General features: G+C 38.7%; 1 protein-coding gene across 7 annotated transcripts in view; it reads left to right on the top strand.

Annotated features, from left to right (window-relative positions):
* Positions 1-18300, top strand: part of Zfp385d (zinc finger protein 385D) — a 380934-nt gene that overhangs the window by 341188 nt on the left and 21446 nt on the right. For all 7 annotated transcript variants that reach the window (NM_001013992.1, XM_063274196.1, XM_039093237.2 and 4 more), the window contains 1 exon segment: positions 7629-7862. In NM_001013992.1, the coding sequence (NP_001014014.1) occupies positions 7629-7862 (234 nt within the window).

The following is an 18300-nucleotide window of genomic DNA, read 5'->3' as shown; positions in this document are numbered from 1 at the left end:
AAGGTGGCTAGCAGTGGGAGCGGAGAGACTGCCTAGGCCAGAGAGTAGCTGGGGGTAGAGTGGCGTGGTGCCCTAGAACAGACCGCTGCTGAGATCCCACTAATGCCATGCAGCCCTACGGTGCCAGCACTAGCTCGGGATAAAAGATTATATTATTTAATAATTACTACAACAGGAGAAAACAGGAAATATTATCTTTCAATATCAAAACATTATCTGTCAACAGAGAAGATACCAGAACAGGAAGTGAGGTTGGAGAACACAAGAAGTCTTTCCCCATAGGCTTTCCCTTCTCTGTGAATTCCAAAGAGAGGAGAGAGGAAAAGTTATCTGTAGATGTAATAACTTCTAATAAACATTTCGTCCTTGTTTTCTGAGGTGATCCCATGTAATGCCCTATGACTGTTCCTAAACTGTGGTGTCCATGAGCCACGTTGGGTCCCAGAGTGCCTTCCAACACGAGCGTACAGGTCCAGGACATACGTACTGTGGCTGACTCAGGATTCTAACTCGTGTTTATGGAAGCATTGTCATTTATAGTTTGGTAAGTTTACATAAAACTTACATTTGAGGCTTTTACCAAAGCACTGGGCAAAGCTGCATGTTTTAACACTGTGCAGTTTGCAGACATCACTCATTTTCAAGTTCAGCTTCTGTTGACTTGTTCTTAAGAAACGTTTACATAACAGTGTAACCTACTTTTAGGTTACAGTCCAGTTGAAACTACGGCGATCCTGTGAACGGTCAAGGATGTGTCAAAGCTGTACAGTATGAAGATATAAAATAGATTTCAGCTACGCCTGGCCAACTATCGGTGCTTTTAAAGAGGGACACTCCGACAGTTTCTGAGGACTGTTGCTCTAGTGCTGGCAAGAGCTGCGGTCTCTCACCTCTGCTTGATCCAACTCTCCTCTCTACTTCCCATGAGTTCCAGACTTAGCTGCCTGAATCCAGCCTTTTTTATTATAGTATTTTAATTTTGAGACAATGTCCTACTATCCAGGGGGAGGTGAATTAGAACTCATGGTCTTCCGCTTCACTCTGCCTCACCTGATTCCTTTTAGAATATTTTGATTTATTCTTTGAGAAATGGATACATGGCTACAATATATTTTGATCATATCTACTTCTACTCTCCCCTTCTAATTCTGCTACCATGAGTTCCTCTCAACTGTATCGGTGTTTTGTTTTTAATTACCATTGGGTCCAATTAATGCTTCTATGTATACGTCACCGGAATAAGATCAACCTACTAGGGGACACAATCACCAAAAATACTGGTTTTTCCTCCCCAGCATCCAATAGTTCCCCAGCTAGGCTGATCATTTTGCCCATAAAACACACCCCCTTTCTATTTCATGCTCTTTTCTCTCTCTTTTCTCTCATCTCACTTTCTACTGTTAATTATCTTTTCTTTTCTTGCTTTTATTTCTTTTTCTTTTTTCCACATAGCTTCTCCTAGGCAGGACTGACAGTTCCTAAATAACCATAAATGATTTTGATCTTCTGATCTTCCTGCCTCCACTTTCCAAGTGCTGGGATTGTAGATGTACACTCTTGGGTACCACTTTTAAGCAGTGCTGGGGATTGAACCCATGGCTCTCTGCAAGCTGTATTTCACCTTGCTAGCATATTCAAGAATTTCTGTATTTATTTATTTGCAAGTCTGAGAGTTAAATTCACACAGGGAAGGGAAAAACAAATTAGGACAATTCAGAGCCTTGTATAAACAGAAAATCATAATAAATAACTTAGAGTCACAGCATTGAGCCCTGGAGGCAGTTGGGAGTCTACCGGGATCCAGCTGTGTTTCCCAATGTGCTTCTAAAGTCCATCATTGGGGAAATGTTTGTCTGAGTGATGGGGGTTTCTGCATTGTTATACAGAATTCAAATTGTGGGTAATTTCTAGAGTTCATGTTTTGTAGATTTTTTAAAAACACCTGTACTTTGTATGGCTTTTATGGAAGATGAGACTACAAATGGCCCACTCTGAACAGTGACATACATAGATCCTTTCATTCTCAACTAAATCTCACTCCACAAAGTATTAGTAATCTATCTGAATGGCAAAGCAAAACAGCAAAAGTAACATTAATGAATATTTACTATGTGGCCCTCGAAGAAAGACCGCACAGAAATATCGGCTCACAACATTTTTCTTCCCCCTGAATCTCAGCCATTATTTTCAGCTTCCTGTCACATATATTGTTCATAGACATACGGGCTAAACAGTGAATGTAGTGAACTGTGAACAGCTCTTGTGGACACTGGAAAGAGTGAATCATTACACCCTCCCAATGTTCTGTATTTTGTGGTGGTGAAGATATACTAAAGGCCACCATGATTCTTATCATTCTGCATCAGAGGTAATTTGACAGATAGAGCTTTTCCTCTTTCCCTGTTTTTTCTGAAGAGCTTTGAGCCGAGCATAAAACCAGGATTAGACAGTCATGATTAGATTAGAATATGATTATTTGCATTTCAAGGTAAATGTTTGAGATGTTATCTTTTATTTCACGGTAATTTATGAGTCATCCAAAATCTTTTGCAATTTCTAATTCTATCAATAAAGAAATGGTCAGTGCAACTGATGCATTGCTGATTCAGATCATTGTGCTACCTGCTACAGATCTGTCAGCTAGAAATCCTCAAATTATTTCACTGCTCAATCTCTTTGCAAAACTGGGTATAAAAATGATGTGTGATACTCGGGTTTTTATGAGTTGAATGACTTAATATCTCCAAATGCATTAAAAGGTGTCTTTCAGTGTTTTTCTACATTTCCTCACATACATATTTATCAGGTGTCTGGTTTGTGCAAAGGATAAGTACAGTAATGAACAGAACAAACGAACAGTTTAGTGACATCATGTTATGAGGCTTCCAGTGTTTCTCTAAGCACATGACTTATGTTTAAGAATCTCGCTTAAGATGTCAGGCTCAAATTTGAAAGTGAGTTATAAAATATCAAGTTTGAATAGTCACTTGAGAAAAAAGCTTGACCATGGAAAGTTTTCTGAAACTTTTTTGTCTAAAAACTGAGAGCTGTGTTCTATAGTTCTGGATGTCCCTTCTGATCATAGCTGCCATTTTGTTGGTGACTCCTTTTGCTTGCACTTAATAAACTTAATTTTAAGTATTATACTTACAAATAGATGTAACAACATTTCATACCCTATACCTAATATTCCTTATTGTTAGTGTTTCATGGTGCTCTGATAGGTTTGTTAAGACTAATGAACTCAGACTGATGAGCAACTTTCTAATTCCTGGGCATTATTCCAACTTCTTGCCAAGTGCTGTGTGGGGGTTTGCTTGTTTGCATGAATACTATATCCTCTCATTCTGTTACCGTGTGTTCTTCCTGCGGTGTGACGGTTTCTAAAACTTTCCCTATCTTGAGGGCCTTGATAGTATAGAGGGGATAATGGTCAAGAAGTAGTTAGAGTGCTTCTAACTTTAGGTTTCTTTTCTGAGGCAAGACAGAGGTTGTAGGTTTCAAAGATGAAGGCCATAGGGGAGTTTCCTACTTCCTGCCATGCTGGTAAACTGATCAACTTTGAACATTCTTTCTCATTCTGCATTTGTGGGTGGGTGGGTGTATTCTGCAGGTATGTGTCATTGTACTGTGTGTGTGTGTGTGTGTGTGTGTGTGTGTGTGTGTGTGTGTGTGTATTTGTCCATTCATCCATCTATCTATCTATCTATCCATTTGTCTGTCTGTATGTATGATGTCTTGTCATACATAAGCAGGTTAGAGGACAACGTGAGAGAATTGGTGCTGTCCTCACACTCTGTGGGGCACATGGATTAGCATAGGTTGTAAGGTGCGGAGACAAGTGAATATCCACACTGAGTGAGTCTTACAATCATAGGGTGTATAGACTGTGCTAGCAGACAAACATAAGAACTGGGAAAGTGGGGTGTGCTTAAACCCTGAGAATCTCAGAGATCTGAGATGGCAGGAGAGGAGCTACCCCATTCCAACCTCCAGGGCCAACTCTGGAACACATAACCTTGATCATTAACTGAGGGAACTAATGAAACTCAGGCATGTAGCATATCATGTGGAGTTCTTCTCCATGCAAATGAAGTATGTAGATAGCCTTAGCCTCAGCCAATGACTTTCATTTCCTGAATATTTTCACACTCTTCCCCCCCAAAAATATGTAATTGCTGGTTCACCCTAAATAAAGTATATGGGCCTACATCTGCCCCCAATAAAGAAATATGAACAAGCTAAGATCATCTCAGAGATCTGCTTCATTGAAGATTGCGATGGGGAAAGCCTTCACCTAAAAGAGCCATGACATTAAGACTCCTGATGAAGGTCTTTACTTTTCTCCTGCCCTTTTGACACTTGGCACTTGTTCCCAACCAGCCCAGTATCTGCCAGGCCTGTGCTGCACTTTCCCTTTCTGCCAACTGTGAAGTCTGACTCCAGAGGGTAAACATGGACCTTGGATATCCATTCCTGACCTCTTTTCTCGGCCAGTGGACCAGAAGTGTCTGAGCACCCCGGGATGAGATCCATTCCAGACTTTGCCTTCCTCTTCCAGTCTGGCAGGCAGCAGTGCTCTGACACCCTGAAGGGAAACTCGCAGACGGATGCAGATTCTCTGCGACAGACTTTGTCCTACCTTCTCTGAGCTGGTTATTGGCAGTGTCCAGACATTCCCAGCACAGGGACAGAAGAGTGTCACAAGCCATGACCAGCCTGAACATGCTTTTGATGGATAGATAAGAATTATGTGTAATTGATGATTTAATGTGTCAAGTTATAGGAAAACATTTTTTTAATTTTATTACCAAATACACACTGATTTTTTTGAATAATTTATTGAGATAGAAAAAATATAAGAAAATATTTGTCTTTTTATCATTGAAAAGAAATCTTCCCTGTATAACAAAGACATACAATTAAATTCAAAATTAACAAGATATAGCTTTTTATTTTTTTCAAATTTTCCACAGACTTAAAAGTAAAACACACACTTAGCTATGTGGTCCAAAATAGGGAACAAAATAGACATGTGAGTGGGTAAGCAATTAGCCATGATTTTCAAGAAAACTATCTCAAGTGAGCAATCTTCATAATGGTATTAAGGCTTCAATATGTTTTATGCACAAAACCTGGCTTCTTTCCTTTCAGCTTAGTATTTCGACTAAATGAACACTACCCTCTGAATGCAGGAGAATACATTAGTATAGCTTTTACAGGGATTAGAAGAACAATGGTTATATTTTATAATTGGCAAACAGATCTCACTGAAAACGAGAAGAGTGTCTTAGTATTAATATGGTCTATTTTGCGTACCCTTTTCAGATCAATACATAAAAAGAAATATACTGCTCCAGAGAAAATGCTATTAGTAGGAAAGCATTACCAGGGAAGTCTTTCCCGGGGGCATTCTACGAAATAAATACCCACAGCAGTGTACTCTGGCTTCACACTGTGTCCACACGGGGTTTACATATGATATTTACAGTTGTCAGAGATCCACAGAATGTAGTACAAATAAATTCAGGGCTTGGACTTCACAGCTGCTTGTGATCTTATCAATGACATGTCAAAAGTCATGGCAAAATTTTCCACTCACATCAATGTTTTTTTTTTAATTTTCAATTTCTTCATTTTATGAAGCATTTTATCCTGCCTCACTCAAATCTGGAACTTATTGATTTCCCTAGCCCAGTTGATGGTTGAATCAAATGGCTTTAAAGATTCTGTAAGATTAGCCCTTGGTAAACTGGATGGTAGTATTTAATAATTTTACAGATAAGGGTTTTCAGTGATTCATTAGGTACAGTGGACAGCTATAGAAATAGCTGAAAGATATTGGTTTTATGCCACTTCTAAATTCTTAGAGATATTTGGGGGCGATTGTCTAGTTTTAAATATTGGGAGTTTATTGGCAAGCGAAAGCCAATCAGAAAATGGTCATCTTGGGACTGGGAAGACATTCAGTGGCTCAGAGCCCTAACGAAAGTCTTTTTTTTTTTTTCTTGTGACAGACAAGCAGCCTCGATTCATAGCCCTACACCTAAGAAGGAAATGCATAATTTAAAAACAGTCCTTTCTGCAGTCAAGTCAAGACAATATTAGCTCATAATAAATATTTAGAGGACTAAAGAGATAGCTCAGTCAATCAGGGGCCTGCTGTGCAAGCGTGAGGATCTGTGTTTGATCAGAACCCACATAAAAGAGCTGACAATGGTGGTAAATATTTTGTGATCCCACTGATGTAGAAACAGATCAGAGAGGGTCCTCTCTAGCCAGCTCTGCTTAGGTGACAGATCACATACCATGAAACCCTGTTTCAGATGAACAACACCTGAGGTTAATCTTAGCCATTATGTGTGTACACGCACCACACACACACACACACACACACACACACACACACACACACACACCACAGGTTGTATATAACAGTATTATTTACTCAAACCCACACCATTGCAAACGGTACCTTATATCCACAGCTGAAAGTGTTTAGCCACAGATGTCAGTGTGCTGTGAAATGGTGACCATGGCAGGCTATAAAAGGATGTGTTGGAAGGGCAACTTAAGAACAGCTGGAGAGGCACGCTGAGCTGTTTCAGAGACTGAAAGGTTAAGAATCAGTTGAGACACAGAAAAGGTGCACACAGTATCCAAGTACAGATCTTATTTGCAAGTGATAATCAGGTATGCTGAACATTGTTAATGTGGAGATCGGCATATGCTTGAGGAGTCCAGTGTATCATTGAGGGAAGTTAGGATGACATGTTTGCACTTTGAAGGTTGATCTCTCAAAATTTAGCAGTGGACTTGAAAGCCAAAGGGTTGTTTGGTTACAGCACATCAACACTTTCACGGTAATTAACCTGTTGAAACACTAACACAGTGGGACAAGCCTGGAAGGCCTTGAGGGTAGTGAGTATTGATTGAATATACCTGCCATGAATTTCCTGCGTAAATCCTGAAACACTGCATAAATCCTTTAATAAATATTCACACTAAAATCCTACTTGTGTTTGTATCAGCGATTTTGATATTTGGTATTGAACTATAATTTTTTACAAATACAGCCAGGTTTTCAATGAGCTGCAGAAATAGAGCCACTTGACACCAGCATTCTGTATATTTTTTTTCTGAAGGTGCACCAAAGGATACATGATGTTGTTTATAGTATTTATGCATGTATGTCCTTATCTAGAGAAATAAATGTAGTCGGAAAATAGGAAGGCTGGAACTAAGAAATGGGAAAACAGTTAACAATTATCCTCTGTCCTTATTAACTTAAAAGCCCTGCACAGTAATGCTACGGTAAATATATCGTCCGAATTCCTTCACGGAGGCCGCACGTTCGGGGAAATTTGTGTTATGCCTATTCTCCCACGGAATACTTTCTACTCATACTTGTAGATATTGTGCAGTACCCTCTAACCTCTCTTTAATGTGTGCAATTAATTTTGGTCATTTGTAACTGACGTCAGGGTTAATTCCCAGGTGACAGATACTGCAGGCGAGCCACTGTTATCGTCATTAGCAGAATGTAGCGTCACTGATGTGCTTTTTTAAGTAGCAAAAGATGCAGCCATGCATTTCTAACTCTTTGTCCTATGCTGTTTTGAATACAGAAAGTACCGCAGGGACCCAAGTAATAGCAAGAAGTGCGGACATGCGCAAGAGCAGTGAAGTAACCACTGAGCTCACCTCTAACGCGGAGAAAAGCCTCACAGCAGCAGTAGCCGCGGGCAACAATTCAAGTCCTCCCACAGAGACTGAGGAAGAAAAGGCGAAGAGGCTGCTTTACTGCTCCCTATGCAAGGTGGCTGTGAACTCTGCCTCCCAGCTGGAGGCTCACAACAGTGGTGAGAAGCAAGCCTTTCTTTCTTTCTTTCTTTCTTTCTTTCTTTCTTTCTTTCTTTCTTTCTTTATTTATTTTTTACCTCAACTGGTCTGCAATTATCTTCCTCTGAGCAGATTAGCTATTTTGTAGCAAGGAAACTAGCAGTTACAGAAAACTGGCAGTTATTCCATGGAATTCATCAGCCAGTAAAGCCAAAATATGACTAGGAAAATACCACTTTTGTGGGGACAAATGAAGCTTTATTAGGCTTGAGTAGTGTTTTTTGTTTTGGTTTTTTGGTTTTGTGTGTGTGTGTGTGTGTGTGTGTGTGTGTGTGTGTGTGTGTGAGACTTCAGAAAAGAAAGTAAAATGTCATGCTAGAATATGTTTAGTATTTCTTTGTTTTCTTCCTTTGTTTCTATATTACCATATTGTTTCCAAATGAAACCTCAACCAACCTTTAGTGTTGTTTCAACACCTCAGACATAATTCTTTCTTACATTTCTTTTTAATGCTACACGATATCTGAGGCAAACTTTTATTACATACCCCTGTGAGGCATTAATCATTTGACTGAGGTGCAGAGATCATGGGACCAACTGTCAGAAGCCTGGTTCTCTTACTAAGTATTTTTATAAGCATTATCTCTATCTTTAATCATGTATATGCATGTTTGTGTCTGGCCATGTACACATGAATGTGGGTAAAAAATGTTTTAAACTGTGTGGAGCTGAAGTTCCTGGGGATTGGGTACTGGAAAAGTAAACTTAGGTCTGTTAGATGCTTGTCTTAGTTTGCATTAGAATCGCTGTGATGAAACGACACAACCACAGTTATCTTAGGGAGAAAAGTATTTGGCTTATAGTTCTGCATCATCGCTCATCACTGAAGGAAGTCAGGACTGGAACTCAAAGACAGCAACAGCCTAGAGGCAGGAGCTGACACAGAGACCTTGACAGGCGCTGCTTACTAGCTAGTTCCTCATGGATTGCTCAACCTCCTTTCTAATAGAACACAGGACCACTAGCCCAGGAGTGGCACTAGCCACACTGAGATGCCCCTCCCCCATTAATCACTAATTTTAAAAAATGGTTTACAGTGGAGGCGTTTTCTCATCAACGTTCCCTCCTCTTGGGTGACAATAGCTTGTGTCCGATTGACATAAAACTAGCTACCTCGATGGTTTTTATTACTGAGACGTCTCTTCAGACATTTTATCTCATTTGTTCTATTTTGAGGTAGGATCTTACTGTTTAATGTTGGCTGGCAAGGCATTTGCTATGTAGACCAGGCTAGCCTCAACCTCCATCAAAATATCCATCTCCTTCTCTCTCTTCCCTGTGAGTGATGATATTAAAGGAATGAACCACCGTGCTCAGATTGAACATTTTTAAACAGAAAAAAGCAAACTAGAATATGAGCATTCAGGAAGCAATTTTCTGTTTAGTTATGGTTCCATTGAGTTGCTTTCTGTGTTGTATGTGTGTGATATGTACATACATACATACATACTCATGTATGCACAGATATGTATGGGACTATTTACATACACAAACATACAAATATGCCTCTTTTATCTGCATATGTATACTTAAAAATAGAATCTTTTCTCTAAGATCCTAGATGAGTGAAAAATCTTACCCTAAAATTCAGGCTTTGGGGCCAGGCTTCATCAATGGATGCAGTGTATAAAGAAGCATTGTGATCCCTTCCCCAATTTCATGTTGCTGATGTAAGTGGTACCACTGGCTACAGGTAATGTCACACAGGTTATACTTAAGAGTTGACCTCGTGCTCTCAGAAGTGACTGCAAGTGGGGCACAATTCCTTCGGTTGCAATCAGCAGAGTTCGTGAGTTTCTAAACAGAAGCACAGACAAGCTTCGTTCTCGAAGTCAGCATCTACACCATGCAGTTCCACCGTGATGAGCAGATATCAAGGGCCAGTAAACACCATCAAAACCCATTTATGTCCTCAAAGTTTTACCATTCTGTATAATGCCAGATGATTACCTTCATTATAGAACTGGTAATCATGGTAACCCAACCATGCACGTGTGGTTCGAATTTCTAAATTTATGTGATTTGGAGGCACCTTAAAATCTTCTAAGAAATATCCAATTCGAGGGCAAAAGAATCAGGCTTCAATTCATCACAGGAGAATATTATTTTTATATGCCAGTTGTGTGTCCTTACTTCCAGTTTGCATGTTAAAATGCTCTCATGGAAACATAAATATGTATTTATTCAGACAAAACAGGGAACAACACAAGGGTTCTAAGATGTTCACCTAAGGCCTGGACATATACCATGTCGGAAAGAAGCAGAGATCGAACCCTTGCTGGTGTTTTGATGAGAGAGTTGAGGATGGAATCTCATCTGGAGTTAAAAAGATGGATGTGTGACTCTTGTTCTTCATGTCCCTTTACAGGACATGTCCCTTTTGGACCAGCAGCAGCCTGTGCTGACAACTGCAGCTATCCCTCTGCTTGGCCAGCTTTTAGTTTTCTTTTTCCTTACGTTTTCCTTCCTGAATTGAAACAATGTTCCTATGTGGAAAGTGCCACCAGAGTCCCTGGCTCACTTAGGACTTGCCCTACACTTGAACTAAAAGGTTATATCAGCATTTGAAGTGGCAAATGAAAAAGACGAAAATATCCAGTAATTTTTTTACTCCTCCCCAACAGACAGTGCATTTGATTTGCAGTGTTGCTCTATTTTTGTTGACTTCAACAGTGTTATAAGGCCACAGTGTCTAATCGCCATCCTCTGCATCTAAGTGGATACAGTAATGTCAGTATCCATGCCCTTACTGTTTGTTCACATGTAGGTTCCTTCTGGATCTTCGCTTACAGTCTTCTGTAAGGGAATCTCAGAGGCCAGTATAATGAATAAAGTCTTCCTGTGTAGCACACTCTTGCCAGGAATGGTTGCAGAATTGAAGGATTCAGCATAGAATTGCTGCATGGTATTTATTTTGACTTCTTAGAGTAGCAGATTCTAATAGCAGACCTGACAGAAAATAGATATTTAGAGAGTAGAATGGCCAATAGAATGGGGTCTAGGCAAAAGAAAGGAGGAAAGGAAAGCAGACAATACAAGTTGCTTCATTTAGACAGTTTTCAATTTGGGCTGCTTGAGTTACCAGGCAAAACTGTTAAAACTGGTGGTCTAGAAAGATGAATTAGATGGCTGAGTGTTTGAGAGTACTTGCACACACACACACACACACACACACACACATACACACACACACACAGAGAGAGAGAGAGAGAGAGAGAGAGAACATGGAGAATAAATCTTTTTGCTTTCAGCTTTCCACTTATTTATTTTTAAAAAAGTATAACATAAAACAAAAATCATTATATTAAGCCTAGACAAGACTACCTAACAGAAGGAAAAGAGGCCCAAGACAGGCACTAGAATCATAGAACAACTTGTTAACAAGCTCAAGAGAGTTCCATTAAAAATCCTAAGTTGAGCCTAGCCCCATAGAGACCTAAGGAGTCAGGGCAGGGTTACACCAAGGTGGGTCCCCATCCTCTCGGTGGAGAATGGAAGGGGGAATATGGGGAAGGATTGTGGGTTATGTACAGGATGCAAAGTGAATTAGAAAGAGAGAGAGAGAGAGAGAGAGAGAGAGAGAGAGAGAGAGAGAGAGAGAGAGAGAGAGGAAGAAGAAGAAGAAGAAGAAGAAGAAGAAGAAGAAGAAGAAGAAGGAGGAGGAGGAGGAGGAGGAGGAGGAGGAGGAGGAGGAGGAGAGGGGAGGAGAGGGGAGGGGAGGGGAGAGGAGAGGAGAGGAGAGGAGAGGAGAGGAGAGGAGAGGAAAGGAAAGGAAAGAAAAGAAAGAAAGAGAAAAAGAAAGAACCTAAGCTGAAAGCCATAGTGTATATGCACAGGACCTGGTATAGATCTCTATATGTCCCGTGAATGCTGCTTTTGTCTCTTTGATTTCGTATCAGTCTTGGTCAATTGATTCAAAGGGCCTTGTTCTCACTGAGTTCTCCTTATCTTCTGGCTCTTGCTATCTTTCTGCTTCCTCTTCAATGGTTTTATGAAGGATTTTATGGAGACTTCCCATTTGGAGCTGTGTGTTCCAGGGATTCTCTGTACCTGTACCTGTACCTGTACCTGTACCTGTGCCTGTGCCTGTGCCTGTGCCTGTGCCTGTGACTGTATCTCTCTATATATAGATATAGATATAGATATAGATATGGAGATAGATAGATAGATAGATAGATAGATAGATAGATAGATAGATAGATAGATAGATAGATAGATAGATAGACAGACAGACAGACAGATAGGGATATAGATAGATATAGGGATAGATATAGATATACAGTCTTACCTTAGTTCTGTGCATCTGCTTTTATCTGCTGCAAGAGCAAGTTTCTGAGGATGACTGAACAAGGCACTGATTTATGGGAATAAAAGAATATTATATAGAAACATTTTATCATTTTATTTATTGATTGATACTCTTCTTCCTCCTCTTCCTTCTCTTCCTCTTCCTCTTCCTCTTCCTCTTCCTCTTCCTCTTCTTCTTCTTCTTCTTCTTCTTCTTCTTCTTCTTCTTCTTCTTCTTCTTCTTCTTCTTCTTCTTCTCCTTCTTGTTTTTCTTCTTCTTTATTTGTAGTAGTGTTTGGTTTTACCCTAAGTCTCTAAATTTTCTAACCTCTGGTTCTTATCACAAGCAGTGTCAGATATTGGTTCTACGTTGTAGAGTAGGCCTTAAGTCAAATCAGACATTGGTGTGTCCCCACAGTCTTTGTGCCACCAATTGTCATAGCATATCTTGCATGCAGGACAGATTGTAGCTCAAAGGTTTGTGGCTGGGTTGGTGTTTACTTTTCTCTCTTGGCAACATACAGAGTACATTCCCATCCCAAGGACACTAGAACATAGGTGTCAAAGCTCCTTGTAGACACCAGCTAGACTTTTCTGTATTCAGTGAGTTGTTGTGGGAGTTGAACTTGACAATGGGACTATGGTGTTACTTTGTGAAAGAAACTTATTGTCTTGGCCACACCTTGGGTTGTTTGAGGATTACCATGGAATCCCCTTGGCCAACAACTCAATTGAATGCAACCCAGTCCCAGTACTGGGAGCCTTATTTGCTGACAAGAGATAGCCCATTGGGATTCTGCATGCCCTATTATTAGGAAAGTCCATTAAATTCTACTTCATATGTTTTAGGAGCAAAATGCTAGTTTTTTATGTAATCCCTTAAATGGCCCTCAATTTCAGATGTCTCTTCCTGCATTTCCTCCCTCAATTCTACCTCCCTCTTCCTACCTAATCCTCCCATTCCTTTCTTCACCCAGTCCCAGTCCACCCAAGAAATCTATTCTGTTTCCCTGTTCCAGGGAGATGCATGTGTTTCCACTAATCACTTCCTTTATATCTAAATCTCTGGGTGTATGGAATGTAGGCTAGTTGTCAGAATAAAATTAATCTTTAAATCAAACCTTATTTTGGACAAGAGATGTAGCCTAGTCAGATGCTATGACTTAGTTCCCGGAACTGAAGTAGAAGTCTTCATTTTCCATGTGATCTTCTTCTCTTGGGTTTGAAAGAATTCAGAACTGAACTAACACTGCTTTCCTGTCTTTACAACCATTGTTTTACCATTGTTTATTTGATGTCTACTGTGATATTTCTAAAAGAATATAGTATTGGAGGGATTGTGAGCCAAATCCCTACTATGCACAGCCTTTAGAATTGCTAGGAATTTGCTGACAAAACAAAATCCTCCAAGTGGATTTGTGTATCTAGAACCCAGGTTTAAGGAGGATAAGCAGTAGTCATGTGCTGTTTCTCCCATAGTAACCACATTCATTGTTTCAGATTTAGACCTGTAGGATTCTGCATAGTTCTTCAATGATACCTACAGTGCTAGTTTTGAATGCAGACAGCTAGGTTCACTTAGTCCATTTAGTGATGTGGGATATTTTCTTTCTGGAAGCTCTTTTGATACACTCAGAGAAGGCCCCTGCTCACCTTGGGTCTCTCTACTGTCCCACTCCCATGCTGAAGAACTTCTCATTCTTCTAGAACTAGGTATAGGCTTAAAGGGCAGCTCTCTTCAGAAGCAGCCAAGCTGCTGGGGGAATAAAATGTTTTGTCTTTATCCAAATAATAGTTTTCTTTTTTCCTCATTGAGAATAGATATGATATATAAAGTCAAAATAGTGTCTGCAACACTTACTGTTAACTCTGCAGTCAAAGAAAAGGTAATGATATTTTAGAATGGTTACTAATTTATTTCTAATACTTAAAAATATACTTCTAATCCAAGACAACTGACACAAGCAAATTTGGGTAATAAGGACTTCTGTCAAATACGGTTAATAATGCAGCGTAGTAGAATAAATTAGAAGTAATCTAATATTTACCATCAAATACACAGATCTTCTTGTGTGAATACAAGCTAGAATATTGTCTTCTCTAAGCCATAACTCTCACATAATTAATGGTGTTATAAGACCATATGGCACTTTTTAAGATTCAAATATTGAGGTACCAATGTTTGCGCAAGCACAGCTGCTAGCACGTATCTGGGAAATAGTGAAGCTATTTCAGTTGCTTCTCTTCAAGTATCACCATCTGACATTGATTTGTAGTCTATGCTATTGAATACAGGATCAGAACATGCGTTCCTGCTTCGCCATGTTTAGAAACTCTATGGAGATGATTAGATGATGCACATGACTATGCAGAGAAATTGGACGACAGCACCATGGGGACCTAGTTCTTCCAAATGAGCAGAAATCTCCCTTTAAACTTGTATGTTACAAAAACTGACTTTGTAGAAGATGCCTTTAAAAAAGAAAGTCCTCTTGAATACCCTAGATTATTCACTGATTCTGATTTTGTTTTCCCCTACATTTTGTTGCATCTACTTGATTTGGTTTGAAAGAGAGACCTTTCACACGGTTTGTTGTCTACACTGATGACAAAGTAGGACAGCTTTGTCTGATAATTACAGGAAGCACTGACCCTGATTTTGCTTAGCTTGGGCAGAGTTTGTTCTAGCCCTCATGGGCCTTAATGCATACAAAATATAGCTGTCAATGGGGAGACTTTACAACGTTTTAAGATACTTGGAAAATTTAGTAATTTTTAAAATGCTTACAGATTTCTCCTTTTAGGTTAACAAAATTAAACTAAGAGAAGAGGGAAAAAAGTTGTCTAAAAGTCATTGAGCATATGGAATATTTAAAACGAGACATACTATAAGTAAAACACTCACATAAAGACTAGCATTGCTTTCCACTTCTATTATTCTGGACACTGAAGCATAGAGAAACCTTTGCACAATTGATGGAGGGAGGGCTATAGCATCCTTGCATCAGTAGTCTGAAAGCATAAATCTTTTAAGATAAAACAGTTCATATTTGCAGCTTTATCTAAATCAACGAATGCTACTTGATTATCTACTGAGAATTAGATACTGATAATATAGCTCTGAGCAAGACCTGACCCCTGCCTTCACGAAGCCCTAGGTTGTTAGTACAGGCCAGGAATATGTGGAGACTTAATTCAAGTGAACAACTAACTTAAGCTACTCAATCCTGAAAGAGGACACAGCACACTATAGTGGGAGCAGGGGAGGTCACTCCTGCAACATCACAGTGATCTTATCTCATTGTGTGAGCTGGTCATTCCAGCCACAGCAAAATTTGCCCATAGAGTGAGACGATATTCAAATTGGAGTCTTAAACCAAAATCTTTTCAATTTCAAACCTAAAATTTTCATACAATAAACTCTCCTTTAGATATAATTCCAAGTAAAATCCCAACAAAAATAGTTATAAAACAAAACTGTAGGTTGTAAAACAGTGATTTAAATCCTCCTTTATTTATCACCAACCACAATTCTTATAGATATATATTTTTTAAATTGCACACCATAAACAATTTTCATTTACAATAATTTTATAATAAGATCTAATTATAAACTAAAATACATAATAAAATTATAGTAAATATTTTTAAAAATTAAAAATCAAGTTTGAAAACCAATTTTGCATGAATTTCCGGGTTTTTTTATATAAGCTATGAAGAATTTCAAAGAATTCGTAAGGATTCATTTGAACAGCCAGCTCTCACTAATGAGATATTATCCATTTGACTTCTTTTGTGAAGAACTGATGAACAAAAACTGCCTCCATACATATTTTAAGTTGAGACTAAAATTCTGCTATTAGTGAGACCTAACTTGATAGGTTTTTTTTTTTTTCAAAATTCTTGAAAAAGTGTCTGGGTCTCAGCAAATCATAAGCCAGCTGTTCTTTCCATGCTTAAATAAGGCAAATATAAGCTGTAGTCAGTCAAGTTGTCTCCATTCACTTCTGTGTGCTCGCTTCCTCTTCTGTGGCGATAAAAATAGCCACCCTATGTAGTAAGCTAAAGAATTCTGAACTATTTTTAGTCTAGACTACCAGCTGATTCTAGAATCACTAAGACCCAAAAAAGCAAGAGAACTTCAGACAAATCCTGTATTAATATTGATGCCAAAATACTCAATAAGAGTCTTACAAACCTAATCCAAGAACACATCGGAATGATTATCCATCATGATCAAATAGGCTTCATCCCTGGGATGCAGGAATGGTTTAGTATACTGAAAACCAACAACGTAATACAGTTTATAAGCAAACTCAAAGAAAAAAACCACGTGATCATCTCATTAGATGCTGAGAAATCATTTGACAAAATTCAACACCCCTTCATGATAAAAGGAAAAATTAGAAATTCAAGGTCTATACTTAAACATAATAAAAGCCATATACAGCAAACCAGTAGCCAACATCAAACTAAATGGAGAGAAATTTGAAGCAGTCCCACTAAAATCAGGGACTAGACAAGGCTACCCACCCTCTCCCTATCTATTCAACATAATACTTGAAATCCTAGCCAGAGCAATTGGACAACAAAAAGTGGTCAAAGGGATACAAATTGGAAAAGAAGTCAAAATATCACTATATGCAGATGATGATAATATACTTAAGTGACCCGAAAAATTGTAGAAGAGAATTCCTAGAGCTGAAATACAATGTCAGCAAAGTTAGGGGTACAAAATTAACTCAAACAAATCAGTAGACCTTCTCTACTCAAAGGATAAACAGCTTGACAAAGAAATTAGGGAAATGGCACCTTTCATAATAGTCATAAATAATATAAAATACCTTGGTATGACACTAGCCAAGCAAGTGAAAGATCTATATGACAAGAACTTCAAGTCTCTGAAGAATGAAACTAAAGAATCTCAGAAGATGGAAAAGATTTCCCATGCTCATGGATTGGCAGGATTAATATTGTAAAAGTAGCTAAATTTCTGAAAATAATCTACAGATTTGATGCAATCCCCATCAAAATCCCAACACAATTATTAAAAGACAGAAATTCTTGGAAGATCTTTCCATCTTCTGAGATCCTCAATTTCTTTCTTCTCTCAGGACCAGCACAATTTAAAAAAATATGTTGCCTCTTTTCCATTAGACGGTTTTAGCTTCTTTGTCACAAATAAAGTGACCATAGGTGTTAGGATTCATTTCTGGGTCTTCACTTCTAGTCCACTGATCTACCTGACTGTCTTTTTACCAATACAATGCAATTTTTAATACTATTGCTCGATAATACAGCTGGAGGTTAGAAATGGTGATGCCCCCAGAAGTTCTTTTATTGTTGAGAAGAGTTTTTGATATCCTGGGCTTTTTGTTATTCCAAATAAATTTGCAAATTGTTCTTTTTAACTCTGTGAAGAATTGACTTGGGATTCTGATGGTGATTGCATTGTATCTGTAGATTGCTTTCAGAAAGATGACCATTTTTACTATATTAATCCTGCCATTCCATGAGCATGGGAGATCTTTCCATCTTGTGATATCTTCTTCGAGCTCTTTCTTCAGAGACTTGAAGTTCTTGTCATACAGATATTTCACTTGCTTGGTTAGAGTCACACCAAGGTATTGTATATTATTTGTGGCCATTGTGAAGGGTGTCATTTCCCTAATTTCTTTCTCAACCTGTTTATCCTTTGAGTAGAGAAAGGCTATTGATTTGTTTGAGTTAATTTTCTATCCAGCCACTTTTCTGAAGTTGTTTATCAGTTCTCTGGTGGAACTTTTGGGGTCACTTAACTATACTATCATACATCTGCAAATAGTGGTATCTTAACTTCTACCTTTCCAATTTGTATCCCTTTGACCTTTTTAAATTGTCTCATTGCTCTAACTAGGACTTCAAGTACTATATTGAATAGGTAGGTAGAGAGTGGGCAGCCTTATCTAGTACCTGATTTTAGTGGGATTGCTTCAAGTTTCCCTGCATTTAGCTTGATGTTAGCTATTGGTTTGTTGTATATTGCTTTTACTATGTAAGGTATGGGTCTTGATTTCCTGATCTTTCCAAGACTTTTATCGTGAAGGAGTGTTGACTTTTGTCAAATGATTT

The sequence above is a fragment of the Rattus norvegicus genome, chromosome 15 (genome assembly GCF_036323735.1).
Source record: "Rattus norvegicus strain BN/NHsdMcwi chromosome 15, GRCr8, whole genome shotgun sequence".
In the NCBI taxonomy this organism is placed as follows: domain Eukaryota; kingdom Metazoa; phylum Chordata; class Mammalia; order Rodentia; family Muridae; genus Rattus; species Rattus norvegicus.
Note: the sequence above shows the minus strand (reverse complement) of the source record. Positions and strands in the feature narration are given on the sequence as shown.